Raw genomic sequence first — 14,763 nt, 5'->3', positions numbered from 1 at the left:
GAACATGTGGCAACTCGCTTGCAGGATGAGTGACCTGTCACCCACCTACCTGAAAGCATTGGTCTAAGTTGACATACAATACATGGGGTTTGTAATAATCCTGAATAAGTACTCAGGTACACATTGTGCAAACCTCTAGTGGAGACCCGAACCGATTCACCGCATTAATATTGAGGGGATGATCATACCACTGATAATGTGTGGAAATATTTGAATCTTGGTTGTTGGTAACTGATCAGGTGGCTGTTCAACGAAACTGACAACTGACCTGCAAAAGGTGAGTAGACACCATCAAAATGCAGCTAGTTGGTCACTTTCTCTTTGCCTGCGTGTCTTTATATAGCATTTGAAGACTATCCGTTATCTTGTAAAATGATTGGTTAGTTGGTTGACAGCGTTTTCGTGAACTTATTGGTCCGTTTATTGTGTGGTGTTCAGCATTCCTTTGAATCGACTGATTATCCTAATGCCGTTTTCTGAGTAAATTCATCCTCCGCTTCGAGTGGCTTCCTTATCGTCCGGATCGATGTTTGCACTCTTGAGTCTCTCCAAAAATTGTCCCGCATTGTTCAGTGAGTGTCAAGGCCCACCAATGAGACGTTTCAACTTTTTTCAACAGGACCGTGGGACCGAAAAATCAATCTCGAAATGATCAGACCACGATACCATGTATATCGAGAAGGGTGTCCCTCGAAGCGAAGGGCAAAACTAACCAAAATAGAAGGCATTGGGATAATCAATCGATTCGGACGGGCGCAGGCCATAACGCAACGAAGATCACAAACGGACCAATGAATTCACGAAGAAACACTATCCCTTAAATAGCCAATCACGTTAGAAAATAACAAATAGTCTTCAAACGCTATAAAAACGCACGCAGGCAAAGAGAAAGTGAGCATCCAAACGCTCGCGAATGATACCTGGTCGTTGACGATGAAACCTTTGCGAGTCAGTTGCCAGTTTCGGTGAACAGATCAACAGCCACCTGATAAGTAACCAACCGTTATTTGCTTATATATGCTTGAGGTGATGTGATAAGGCTGGCCAGTGACGGACTGTTCGGCTGGTGTAAAACGCAAGTATTCAAGAATTCTTACCAGGCATATAAGTAGAGTGTTAAATTTGAAGGTCTAATTTGTTGATTATTACTTTCCAATTTGTTGGTAGAATAGAACGGTGTTATATCTGCTGCTGACCCGCTTCAGTGCCTAGTGCCTGAAAAAAAGACCCACAGCAGGAAACATAACAGCTATATTTCGAACAAGCGAGTGAGCGCGTGAGAGTTCGAGAGCAAAAGTTACCAAAGACCCCACGCTTTCTTTCTGACTTCTGACATTGATCCAGGCTGTTTGATAGGCATTAGTGAACAGCCACCAACATCGATCATGCCTCTATGAAATACTTGAACACTGATCACATTCGGTTGTGCTTCTGTGGCGTGCATGAACACTCATCAGCTTTTGCTGAATTGATTGAATGATTGACTGGCCTGGATGCTTGCCGGCTTTCCTGTTGAGATTTTGGTGGAACAGTAGTTTTCGGGCGTTCTGAGGTTACATTCAGGAATCTGACCTTGAAAAATGGTGAAACAAACCGGCCTGAGAATAGATTCAAGTAGTACATCCATCGAATAACATAGTAAACACTACTTAGCAGGTCTGTTGAAAACAGCAAAGTTTTCAAATAAATCAGTAAGTAAGACAAAGCCCTGGAAAAATCTAGCGCAGAACACGAAGCTAACCAGACTGTATGTTTTCCTATTCAAAAGGGAAGAGGCTCCTTATGGCTTTGGATTAACCGTCAGTAACTGATCTATCGTGGGGGAGTTCGTTTGCCATAAAACTATTAGCAATGCTAATCCGACGTTCCAACCAGAACCGACATACGTTTCGGAGACAACGATGGTCGAACACTGACAGCCTCCGTACGTCCTCTACACGTCCTGCAGCACAGCGGCCAACTGAACAGGGCGAATTTGGTCGATATAACCGGTGCGTGTCTCATTTTACCTACTGACTACTGTTCAACAGAAACTTGCCTCGTTCAGCAACCTAATGAGTAGTGTATTACGTCTATACAACATCTCGAGTATCTACCAAGTGAAACATCAGGGGGCCCTGCGCAGCGGATCCATTTGCTTAATAACATCATAAACGAGCTATTTAGCTAGATTTCAAATGAGTCTCCAGTCGAAACAAAATCAATTTTCAGATAATTCTATCAATCGAATTCCGTACAATTTTGGTTCAAGTGGAACATGGCGTTGACAGAAAATCAAGGATTGCGCCCACCTGATGAGCTCGAAGGAGGGCGAAAGTGGTCGTAGGCTTTCGAGGAGTCATCAGCAACCTTATAGTTAGTGATCACTCTTCACCGGCCATCATGTAAAATTCTACCTATATTGAACCACTAATTTTTAAAAAAATCGATATGATCCATCTAGTTTTCCTTTGAATATGCTGAAATCAGTGCGCGTGCGAGAGGGCTTCCAACTTGGACGAGATCCAGTCAAAAAAGGCGTGTTCTGACAGCAGTCACACAGTCGTTCCGGCGTCAAACCAAACCAGTCGGATGTACTCCGCCAATTCCCTCGTGGCAAAACAACGCTAATTTCCCCTGCTCATTTGCATACACAACACCTAGGTTGGAATTCTCCGAATTCGGCATTCCATGATGAATGGGGGCCCTAGGTGAGGCTGGATGGGTAGTCAAGAGAGTGAGCGATTGTCCACACGCCTGAAAAGATTAGCATAAACGCCAAAAATGCTAATCGCTCTGATCATAAGTCAATGAGAATCAGATTCATGCGCATCCCACCCTCTGCATAGTCGGGAAATCGGCTTTCCAGGATTGCCGAGAACGTTTAGACAGGATTGTCTGAGTACAAAATCCCAAAAGGAGATGTCATCTTGTGTTTTAAACTCAATTCTGTACAAACGCGTTGGTGCAACCAGCCTAATTATTCTGAAGTCTAATTTTAGATCACTGCAATTTTATTGTGGCATCTGTTATTTTCTGTAACAAGACTGTTTTACCTTGTGGAGCCCACTGTAATAATGGAATGCAATTTTACCGCATTTCCCAACGGCAAGTGACCCTGGATCTTACCGTTTTACTTTAGTACACAAATTGTTCGCGATTTGTGGCCGAAGCTGAGTGTGTCACGTGACTTTGTTTCATTTATGGCACTAGTCGTCGGTCCAGTAACAAGCCATCCCAGACAGCGAGTTATATAAAGTCGGATAAAAGTGTAAAGACTGTCTATGTCAAGATCGATTGACCTGAATGGCCAGTGGTCACGTGAGGGAATACTCAATTCGCATATGAACACCTTCTGAGTGCACAAACTAGGTTTGAGGAGCTAATCGCGACTAGTTAAACTAAGGCCGGACACTGGTATTGGACGAATCTTGGTAGGTAGATGGGCATTTGGTAAAGTTAGAATTGATCACGTGACCTGAATCCACCAAGTGACGGACCAGTAATAGACCTTAACCTTTGATCCCATAAACCGAGCGTCTGATTGAGACATCAGTTTCTCTTAGCTTCAATATAGCCGTTATTTTACGCTTCCAATTTTAACTTCATGGCCCGACATTCTTGATCGAAATTCGGTAAAGTCTCCAGCGATTCTAAGGATTTATTTATGATGGCGAATTTACTGCTTACCAGCATCTTTTCTATAGTAAAACGGATGGTTCTCAAGGCCTCCTCTAAAGGCTGTCAATATGATAAGCCTAAACAAGAAGACAGATCAGCAACCACAGCGGTAGAAACGGCACAGCAGTCAAGCGGGTTATCCCTCCACGTACGAAAAGCATAGCTGAACTCACTGCACAAAGACTGCGTGAAAAGGAAAGGAGGTTAGTGGAGAGGAGAAGCCTTTGAGTGCCTTTCTCACTGTAAGGGACAAGCAGAGAGGTTACAAGTCACCGGGCATGAAAACAAAAACCCTTTTACAGAGTTTTGAGAAAGTCATCATTCTCAAGCATACACTTGAGCTCTCCTGAACCTGGTTTGAAAATTTAACACAAGCGAACAGTCATACAGTCCAATATTCTCCGTTTCAGTCTTTGATTAGATGGGGGGATGACGCTATGGATTACCTTGGCAATCTGACGTTGGACAAACAGCAAAAAAGTACACATGCGAGTGATAACTGCAGAGTACATTCGACTGTCTTTGGCCCAAACATAATAAGAGAGTAGGCGAACAGCCAGACCGGATTTTGGAAGCTGCCGTCTGGAGGAAACGAAATGCAGTGCCTTTGATTCATATGTTTCACGTTCCTATTCGTTGTGCAAGGACTGGTTGTCTGACCCACTGTCAAAACGTGTTTCTTCACAATTTTGAGTCTCCCGTGAATAAGCGTGTTGACCGCAGTGTGCCGCGGAGTGGTGGGTACTGACTATGGTACGCCGGTGACACACACACACACAACCAATCACGTTTCTCCAACTCACCCGTACACCCACGCACTTAGGCACGCACGCACCCACACACTTACGTAGACGTTCAGGTGGTCAGGCCAAACTGGCTGAGCTGTGCCGCCTCAGACCTGTTTGTACGGTCTGTTCATGACCTGATTTTCACTCACGCTGACGATCAGCCGTGCCTAAGCAGTACAGTCGTTCTAGCTTCTTATGCTCTGTGTTGGACAGCAGCTCCATTATCGAACGCCAACCGGTAGGCACCTTAACAGATGAACCATAGATGCAACCGAAAACAGAAGCCAAGACAATACATTTCCAACCGACGTTTGCTCATCATGTCACCGTATATCTTCCTGTATATCTGTCTGGCATTAATGTCGCGTGGATAAAGTTTGCTATCAACTCGTGTGACTCCACAATGTGTAAAGATAGTGAAACTGTCCCAGAGCATAGCTTAGGGCAACTCATCCTGTGGCCACCTATTGATCGCATTATCGACCTTATAGCCAACGTTGCTCGCAAGAAAGCTAAATACATGTGAGCTTATTGGAATTCGGAAAGCCAGATAGATGAATATCGATCCTAATAACTCAATGTTCACAGTGCCTATGAGATCTCGGAAATCAGTAAATCAGAATGATCGATGTTATTATCGATCGCCATTGACTACCAACTGGCATCAGACGGTAGACGATCGTCTTGAATCAACCGCATACTTACTGTGTGATGACGAAACCGTTTACCTTCGATCATTGTCTTGAAGTAAACCAATACGCCACCCGAAAACATAAAAATAACATAAGGCGGTTAGGAGATCAGCCACGAGGCACTCTCATCTCAGTCATCGAAAGGGGGGCACCCTCCTGAGTCCAGAATTTGCTTCCGTGAAGGAGAATTCACTGGGACAGTACTGATTGTGACGATTTTCCACTGTGTATGCTCGACAGGTTCGAAGGCCCTTTTCCAGACTGCAAGCTATCTCCGTCGCCAAATTTATCTTTGAATAACACTCTACGGTGACTTGTGATTCCAAGGTTATTTCCATTCAGACTGTGAGTAGCCTAATTATCCCACTTGACTCCACGTTTACATCGGTGAACTTGAGTTTTTCGTCGATCCACATTGAAGGCGTCAGCAGAACAGTCGAATGGAAAGGAATGAACGGGATATTTTATGTTCGCTTGGTTCGTTCGACCTAGACCGACGGTATATCATCACAAACCAAGGAATGTGACAACTGAAAAAGAGCCTGTTTTTAAATTTGATCGATCATTCATCTTCGAGGGTTCGACCTAGACCGACGGTATATCATCACAAACCAAGGAATGTGACAACTGAAAAAGAGCCTGTTTTTAAATTTGATCGTTTCATCATTCATCACCCCGAGAAGCTTTTTAGCAAAAGACAGAACGTCAACTATGGTTCACTGGGGACTTTTCGGCATCTGAAAAACACGTCACAACCGATCGTCGCTAATTCGGGGTAGTATGACGGATTGCAGAAAGCCGGCGTTTGCTGTTATTCAACCTGACTGTGAAGTTAGAAAGGAGATCGGCGGGGAATAGTAAAGAACTAATTAATCGGTATCGATATTGATCGAAGGACTGTGGCAAGCAGTACGGACCACCAGTCGGATTCCATACCGTCAGTTCGGGCAAGGTCACTAATGAAAAATATTTGGGAGGACCGTTGGGAGACAGTCACAACAGTCGGTTAACCCAGGGGAGAGGACGGAAAAGATCTGTGAGAGTTTAGCTGTGAATGAACCGTGCTTAAGATTTGGGCTGGTGTCAAGTTCACTATATATAATACTGACTTTGTCTAGTTTAAACTGTCTTTATTTGGATCGATTTTCGGAAAAATCGGAGAGTTTGTAGAGTCCATTAAAATCCGAGACTCGCAGAAGTTTGTCACGTTCTAACCCTTTGTTTGAGAACAACTGATAGCTGCCGAAAATACACCTCGGCCATTCATCTTTCCTAGTCACAAGAAACACGGCCGCCCCTTTCCCAGGGAACCTGAGGACATATATGATAGCTTGATTTCGTTCGTTTATTCTCGCAAGCTTTTTTGGTGTTGCAACTCCAGATAGCATCTAAGTTTGAAATACATGGCCTTGAAGCGTAAGAAAGCACGCTCATTACATCTTCACACAGAGGGGCTAGATTCCTCCACTGAGACCACATCGCATTGGGACACTTAAAGGAACGACTTGAAGCATAGCATATCAACTGGTATTCCTCAGGTTGTGTACACTACGATGATTCGAACACCTTTGACGCCCTGAGTGCCCGGCTCTGACCAATCAAAAACTGAACAGAACTTTTTCCATGTTCTCGTACTGTCGACATTTTCTTAGCGATAACCACCCGTTGAAACAGTCGCAGTCATCCAATTGCTGTCTCCACACTCCACTCTCATTGGCTCGTTTGTGCGCGGCAGCAGCACCACCATCACTCCACTCTCATTGGCTCGTTTCAGCGGCAGCAGCATTACCATCACCCCACTCTCATTGGCTCGTTTCAGCGGCAGCATCAGCATTACCATCACACCGGCTGCGGCGAGAAACCGAATAGTGGTCTGGGATGGAACAACAGATAGAGAAAATGACTGACGCGCTGTGAGGAACTCTGAATCTCGTAGATTAATAGCATCAGTCGTTTGTTTGGCACAGTGTTTCATGAAACCAGAGGGTTTCTCTGCGACGTGATCAAATGCTGTGTTTGAAAATCCAGACACTTGTAAATCCTATCGTGAAAGTTATTTGTCAGCCTAATCCAACACTGAGATGCATTTAGTTCTCGAGAAATACACTCATTTGCAAATCAATTTGGTTTTCACGAGAGAATCAAATGAATATCTCGTTTATGATATGAGTATCGCGTGAAAAACCAAATTGATTTGCAAATGAGTGTATTTCTCGAAAACAGTCCAGTGTGGGTCCAAGTGGAACATGAGGTTGACGGTAACTCGAGGACTACGCCTAGAAGGGCGAAACCGGTCGTGGGCTGTCGAGGAGTTTTTAGCAACCTTGTGAGTAGTTTCCTTTATGCATTTAGTTCCTTTCCGGATCTCACAGACGTATATCACAAACCTTCTAGTTAAGTAGTTAAACATTAGATGGCCAAATGGAAGTCAGAAACCGTATCCATACTGGTTGGCAAGGAGGATGGCGAACGTCGTTCAATGTGTCACTTTGTTCTCCAAAGACAGGACGGCGATGTAATCATTCCCGACTGTAAGGCGTATCTTTAAAACGATCAAATTGTCTCGAAAACACCGACTGAATTTCAACTCTTATGTGAGCGAAATACGTGCGCGAAACTTCCCATCAAACAGTCTAGGTTACTCGGTGAAAACATCAACAGATCTTGGTGGCATCCTGCCTGATTAAACAGTACGTGGACATGGTAAAAAGCTACTTCGCACTTCAACGCTGGTGCTATTATGGCTTGGTGGTCTGTCTGTTCGCTGGGCCTTGCAGTTGGACTGCGAACGTTTCATCATCAATCGAGGTAAAATCGTCAGTGTGAGGTTGGGTGGCTAAATTGCTTCTCTTCTGTGTGTGCTTATCTAGTTTTTAGACAGTATCTAATAGCTTCAAAGTGATTGGTTGGTCCCGAGGTGCGTTTTGCGTAAGTTGATTGGTCACCCAGGGGTACAGCTTGATTGAATGCAAGAGAGGCAAAAGAGGACAAGAGGAATATGGATTTGTCGTTAACTACTCCCAATTGGATTTCTCACATAAACTGCATAGATTTTGACATCTACAACATGAATTTATATTTGTAAGTTGCATAATATTCAGTGGCCAGGATTGGTCTGAGACATCCTTTGTACAACCTCATTTTTCGGTTTCATGGGCATCAAGATATGGTGTGTTTTTGCACATGTGGCCGTTTTCGTTTGACGCTATAACCCTACTTGTAGTTTTTGGATACGAATCCCCTTGGTTCTGAATCGGTTCTGGAATTTTCTTATAGTCCACTAAAACTCGTATGACTGTGAAGAGTACACAAGTCTGGTAGAAACTTCATCTTGCAAGTAAAGTAAAGCCCAAAAGTCGAGAAACATTGTATGTATGTTTCGTCCTTACATGAAATCTTCAGCATGGCAAATTTAAAAAAAACTCCAGTATCAAACACGTGACCTCCTATCGACCAAGAAAGAGTGATGAGCAGTGTGAATGACTCCTCCTGCATCCTGAAAACAGTTTTCACATCATCACGTGGTCATCCCAAATGTCCTGCCAGCAATGTATGCGTAGCTCAGAGGAACAATAAAACTCATCCGATGAGTGAGGCATCCATATGAGAAGTCGTCACTTAAGGAGCCAGTGAAACAACACGTAACCAAGTGATGTGAATTCCGTGACTGAAGGATGAGTGGCACCATACTCTGTCTGAGTGCGAGCTAATTGCACTGTTGGTCAGTCGCACCCGGCCAAACAGAGTTCAAACTACTAGTGGGAAAGTTTGCACTCCTTCGGGAGAGATTCGTAAAATGTACACTGCTCCAACAGACAAACAGCTGCACAATACCTCACGAGTTTTTGGTACAGAATAATTTCACTTATGGGACGAAATTTCTGTCTTAATTTCAAGATCGCTTGATGCTACCACAAACATTCGAGTTTGTGTCCCACATCATTTAGTCACATTCACGGTCGGGAATCTCATGGTTATATGAGGAAATCTGGTTGATTGGGTGAAAGTACAGGGTAACAACTTGGGTGTTGCTCGATTCCCCACGCTTCCTACCATTGGGGTGCTAGGATAGTCAACCTGTTTCGACCATTCCGTCAAAACACATCAGAAAAGTCCAGCTGACAGTTGATACCACGTGTCAGTTTGGTGAAGTGTGCGGTGGACAGAAGCCAACTGCACCACTCATGTCAGGGTGATAGTACAATTCGCCGGTAAGTGATTCCGGTATTGGACTTCACCGTTCCTGTTCTCATTGTTCGACCAACGGGTGAGCTCGAACTCTCTGACCTTTGTCAGACTAATCCAGTTGTCCGATCCGCTTGTCTGATACTCGGCTGTGATTCGATTCACCCCTTGAGTTCTCGCATTTTTAGGTGCATCGATTGGGCCCTAGATCAGAGTGTCACTTGACTGACCAACTCATGAAGTTGCCTAATTATATTTATCAACTAACAAGTTCAGCTTAAAGTGTCACCAATCGACTAGTTACTTAAATGAATAAACTATGTATGAATATGTATGAATATGTATGAATAAAACTATGAATAAACTATGTAGCTAAATTGACAACTTCGTTTTATCGGTGAGTCTTATTTCGATGAGGTTTTATGTAAATGATCTGATCACGACCTATGCTGGGAAATTTAATGTGTCTACTTTAGCTTGTTTGCAGTCAATGGTAAAAATAAAAATCCCATCAAGGAAACTACTCACAAGGTTGCTGAAAACTCTTCGACGTCGTAGAGTCTTCAGCAACCTTGCGAGTAGTTTCCTTTATGCGAATATACTGCGATATCTCGAATATCGTGCCAACTGAATCATGAGACGGTCTGTGTGCAGCACATTCAGCTGGAGGACGTCATAAACGAGGGATTCAGTTGAGTCTCTCATGAAAACCAAATTGACTTGCAAATGAGTGTATTTCTCGCAAAATCCCATCAATTTCGAGCAGAAAAATCAATAACCGTCTGACACAACCTAGTAACAGGGGGCATGCATTTGGTCTGTCAACTTTCCGATGTCAATCGGATACATTATTTATGTATTCTCATCAGTTTTGTCTATTCCCATTTCCTACCGGTCGAATGAGTAGTAGTCATTCCGCTCTTATGAACTATCGCTTATGCGCAGTTCATGAAAAGTACAAACCAGGTCTATTGATAATTGAGGGAAATGCCGTGCTTTTCACTGGAAAGCAGCTATTTGAATGCTATATTTTTTTTCGATGGCCTTCCAGCTTTTGATTTCTTACCTCATCTGTCACAAAATCGAATAGGAATGGAGCTAGTGGGCATCCAGTTTTGGGAAACCAGTTCATGTATGGAGGCTTTTGAAGAGCTTTCCTCATGTTACCATGCACTCGAAAGTCTGAGAATACAAAGAATTTATTAGGTTCCGAAATCACCGGGGCATTCCTTTCTGCGGAAGCTGGTTAGAGAGGACGGACGGATCGATCAACAGAGTCAAATGTGCCTCAGAAATTCATGGCTGTCAGAACTTTCGGTGGTTTATGCGTATAACGCTGTTCTGCAGCCTGACGGATCCCAAAAATTTGATTAAATCAGGCTCTACCAAAGGAAACTACTCACAGGTTTGCTGAAAACCCTTCGACAGCGCACGACCGGTTTCGTCCTTCTTGTGGTTCATCAGGTAGGCGCAGTCCCCAAGTTTCCGTCAACCTCGTGTTCTAATTGAACCCAAACTGAATTGTTTCCGAGAAATACACTCATTTGAAAATCGATTTGGTTTTCACAATAGACTTAACCGAGTCTCTCGTTTATGATATTCTACAACTGAATGTGCTGCACACAGGCCGCCTTGTGATTCAGTTGGCACGATATTCGAGATGTCGCAGTATATTCGCATAAAGGAAACTACTCGCAAGGTTGCTGAAGACTCTACGACGTCGAAGAGTTGTATAATATCATAAATGAGAGATTGAGTTGGGTCTCTCGTGAAAACCAAATGAGTGTATTTCTCGAAAACAGACTCTACCAACTTGTTGCCTGTGAGTGAATGATTCATGGACAGGCTGTGAAGGACAGATGATGCCAAGAGCTAAAATGGTTACTCTGTGAATACTGTGTCAACCAGCCATTTTGTGTCTGGACTATTCTCCTTTTCCAATAGGAAAGCGTACAGATCAGACCAACGCTGACCAAGCAACTCACTCCCATCCTTGAACTTTGTGAGTGGCAGGCCATCAAGACGCTCTGGGCACTTTAGGAGATCTGCAGATTGTGGTGAGTATCAGGTTTGCCGCCAAGTGCAGTTTGAGAATCCGCTGTCGGCAACGAATGGCGAGGTGATCAGCTTGAGCCTGTTGCTGACCCTGTGTTCTGAAGGGTGACGCCAAATTCCAGATGTTTCAAAAGCTGTTTGCGTCGGCCGACACGTCGGTGTTGCGTTCGAGACCGGTGGAAGAATAACAGGGTTGTCAGTCCCGCAGAATCGGCCCACAGAGGGGAGAAGAGCTGAGAGAGAGAGAGAGAGAGAGAAGCGAAGCGTCATCACTAGTCTGTTTCCACTCACACGCCATGAGTCATCCAGCGAGCAGTGCGACACACATCACGTGGCACGAGATTATCTCATGCACCAAAATAAGTTATTGGGATGCGTTCACTATTAGTCACCTTATGAGCCCTCAACAGAGATAGGGAGGTTTGTTATATCGATATCGATTTCATTTGCACGTCAGGAAGACGTTTCTGATGCCTTACACATAGCTTGCTGGTCGCTTCAAGATTCGAGCACGCTGTGAATGTGGCAAAATTATCGTAGTTTTCCAACTTTTAATAACGAGAGAATGAAGATTTGAAAATTTGAGACTGAAGGGCAGACAGGCTGAGTTTGCACAGAGGCCACCTCATGTTTCAGTTGGTACGGTATTCGAGAAGCTACTAATAAGGTTGCTGAAATCCCCTCGACAGCCCACAATGAATTCCGCTATTTCCAGGCTCATCAGGATATACTTGAATCCACCATTCTTCAAGAAAACATGATGAGATATCTTGAAAATCATACTGAAACACGAGGCGGCCTAGCTACAGCATATTTAGTTGAAGAATATCATATTTAGTTTGGATTCACCCGTGTTTCTCCTTTGTTCTTTGGTCCGAAAAGGAGCGTCCAAATCAAAAAGCAGATGAATCTTGCGGCCTAACGAATAATCTGCATAAAAGTGGGAAAATTCCGGCACTCTGTTTGGAAACAACCTGACTTTTGGTGAAACGGTGAGTATTTTCCAAAGGAGACATGAAAACAAGTTGATTCGCAAACCACCAGTGAGTTAAAAACGTCCTTGAGCTGATCGGGCCACCTGAATCTCACAAAGCAAGTGCACCGGCGAAATCAGCGACCGCATCGCTTTTGGTTGTGCGAATCGACCAGCATATCAATCGGTACTGTAACTAACCAGAGTGTGGTCACTACACCTTGTTCCGTGTTATATCTGCCGATTCACCAATCTGTGGTATCTGCTGCTGACCCGCTCCAGTGCCTAATACCGGAGAAAAAAAGACTCACAGAAGGAAACAACCACCATATTCCGAACAAGCGAGGGCGAGAAAGTGAGTGCGTGCGATTGCGAATGTACAACGCTCTCAAGCGATTTATTGGAGGGACACTCTGAACTTGGTCCAATGCTGACGTACGTGGTCTGGCCTTAGCACGAGGCCGCGATGTGCTGCATATTGCGGGGGCGTTGTCTGACCTTGACCAATGCTGACTCGCGCTTTCTGGGTGTGACGCGCTGCATATTGCGGGGGCGTTGTCTGTCTGGTCAATATCTAGCGGGGCTGAGAGTCTCCGAGCTTTCAGCGGTTGCTTTCAGGACTGTGACCTTCCTGATATTCCGCCCCTATAACGAACCTCTGGACTAGCGATAGGCTTCTCGTGGAAGCGAAAAAATCCACCAAGTTTCGTTTTGTTCTCGTTGGATCAATAGAGGTACATTTGTAACAGAGCATTGTTCACCTAGAAATCACAAATGATGCTTGATGAAAAATGTTTGAAAAGCAATAGTTTCTCACACACATAGACTTTTCATCGAATTGTACCATTCCCTTTTTTTCTCTCAGTCGCTGTCGGCAAAGTCCAGTCGGCGCAGCAGCGCAGATACAATGACAACGGCCATTTCTACCCCGAAACACGGTGCTAGTGAAAAAGCTCGGCGCTCAATCGAAATGATGAATCTGGCTTTCGGAGACAATCGCGGGCCACTGGTTGAAAGAAAACTGTTCATCCATCTGTTTCGGGTAAGCTGTTTGGGCAATTTTTTTATCCAACATCCAAAGAATGTGTGTGGTTTAATGGGTGTGAACATCAAAGACACTTTGATGTTTGCTTGAAATTGAGTGTGGTCGCCTCTCAGTTACCCGAAAATTTGAACTGATTCGTGCAGGTGGTCCCCCCAAAAGTCTTAGGTTTCCTGGAAATAGGCTCACCGCGGAGAAACACAGGCTAACCAATTTCCTTTCAAAATTTTGGAACTGTATATCTCAGCTTAGAAATGAATTAATCAATTTCACACTCTTCACATTTCTTGCACATCAGTTGAAAAACCTGATTGGTTAAGGTCACTGAGTACCTCCTCATGGGGACCAATAATAGGTGTACGGTCCTTTGTCTAACCGACTGTTTATTAATTCCGATCACCATTCGATTTCTTTCAATATTTCAATTGTGACTCCATTCTGTAAGTGAATTCACGTCGAGTAGCCGAGGAACACTGTACACCTGTTTCGTCCTCACTGGGGATCATGAGGATTGCGTCCCAGCTAGTAATTGAAGGTCAAATCCTGCGGCCAGGAGTAGCTAACAGCGGTATGATTAGCTGGCATTCTGGCTACCGAACCACTAACCGTATAAAGGAACCATAAATAGCTCAGGAGGGAGAATAATCCACTTGACGAGTGGACCTTTCATCTGAGAGATCACCACTCAGGAAGCCAATTAACATGTGATGTAGATTTCGCGATGAGTGAGACAGCCGCACTGCAGATCAGCCGCTCACGGCCGAGTGGTTCACTGACTAGCTGGAAGGTTCGTTGCTGATGCTTACCAATACAGATGGTTGAGCGCCGTATCTACAAAGTATCGCACACACGTGTAGTAGCTGCTTCGGTGTGTCATAGAGTGCGTGTGCGTGTCCGTTTGGCGTTCCACCGATCTGGCGTGTGACTTGACTGGCTGATGGGGTACGTGCGTGTCCGATTGGTTGGCTCGCGTGAGCGCTGTGGATTGATTGGATGTGACTCAGATGTTGTTTATCCGCACGAAATCGGATCAGTTGGCCGCGTGTACACAATACGCCCGTGTCATTGCTTACGTGTTTTTCTGACTTACTGTGAACCATAATAGTGCAGATCAGCCGCTCACGGCCGAGTGGTTCACTGACTAGCTGGAACGCCCGCCATGATGGTTACCAATACAGATGGTTGGGTCACGTGTCTACAAACGTGTCATATACAGGTTACTACTCTACTGAGATAGTTGTCGATTTTATGCAAACTATTTTCGGGAAAACTGGTTCTTGGCTGTGAGGGGGGGGGCATATTCGTTTTCAAATCTCCCAAAGAAGTGTGGTCTGTAAAGCTGAGTTCAAGTAACCTAACCGAGTTATC

At 44.4% G+C, this 14,763-nt stretch overlaps 2 protein-coding genes across 2 annotated transcripts in view; one reads left to right on the top strand and one right to left on the bottom strand.

Annotated features, from left to right (window-relative positions):
- Positions 1 to 14,763, top strand: part of T265_07221 (hypothetical protein) — a gene marked incomplete at both ends in the record, with an annotated part of 102,959 nt that overhangs the window by 51,788 nt on the left and 36,408 nt on the right. Inside the window, one exon of the mRNA XM_009172686.1 lies at positions 13,219 to 13,395. Coding sequence (XP_009170950.1) covers positions 13,219 to 13,395 — 177 coding nt within the window. The remainder of the gene's footprint in view (positions 1 to 13,218; positions 13,396 to 14,763) is intronic.
- Positions 1 to 14,763, bottom strand: part of T265_07222 (hypothetical protein) — a gene marked incomplete at both ends in the record, with an annotated part of 26,161 nt that overhangs the window by 8,701 nt on the left and 2,697 nt on the right. Inside the window, 2 exons of the mRNA XM_009172687.1 lie at positions 6,803 to 7,013; positions 11,471 to 11,613. Of these exons, the coding sequence (XP_009170951.1) occupies positions 6,803 to 7,013; positions 11,471 to 11,613 (354 nt within the window). The remainder of the gene's footprint in view (positions 1 to 6,802; positions 7,014 to 11,470; positions 11,614 to 14,763) is intronic.

Source organism: Opisthorchis viverrini, assembly GCF_000715545.1.
Source record: "Opisthorchis viverrini unplaced genomic scaffold opera_v5_164, whole genome shotgun sequence".
NCBI lineage: Eukaryota > Metazoa > Platyhelminthes > Trematoda > Opisthorchiida > Opisthorchiidae > Opisthorchis > Opisthorchis viverrini.
This window is presented reverse-complemented; position numbering and strand designations above follow the sequence as displayed.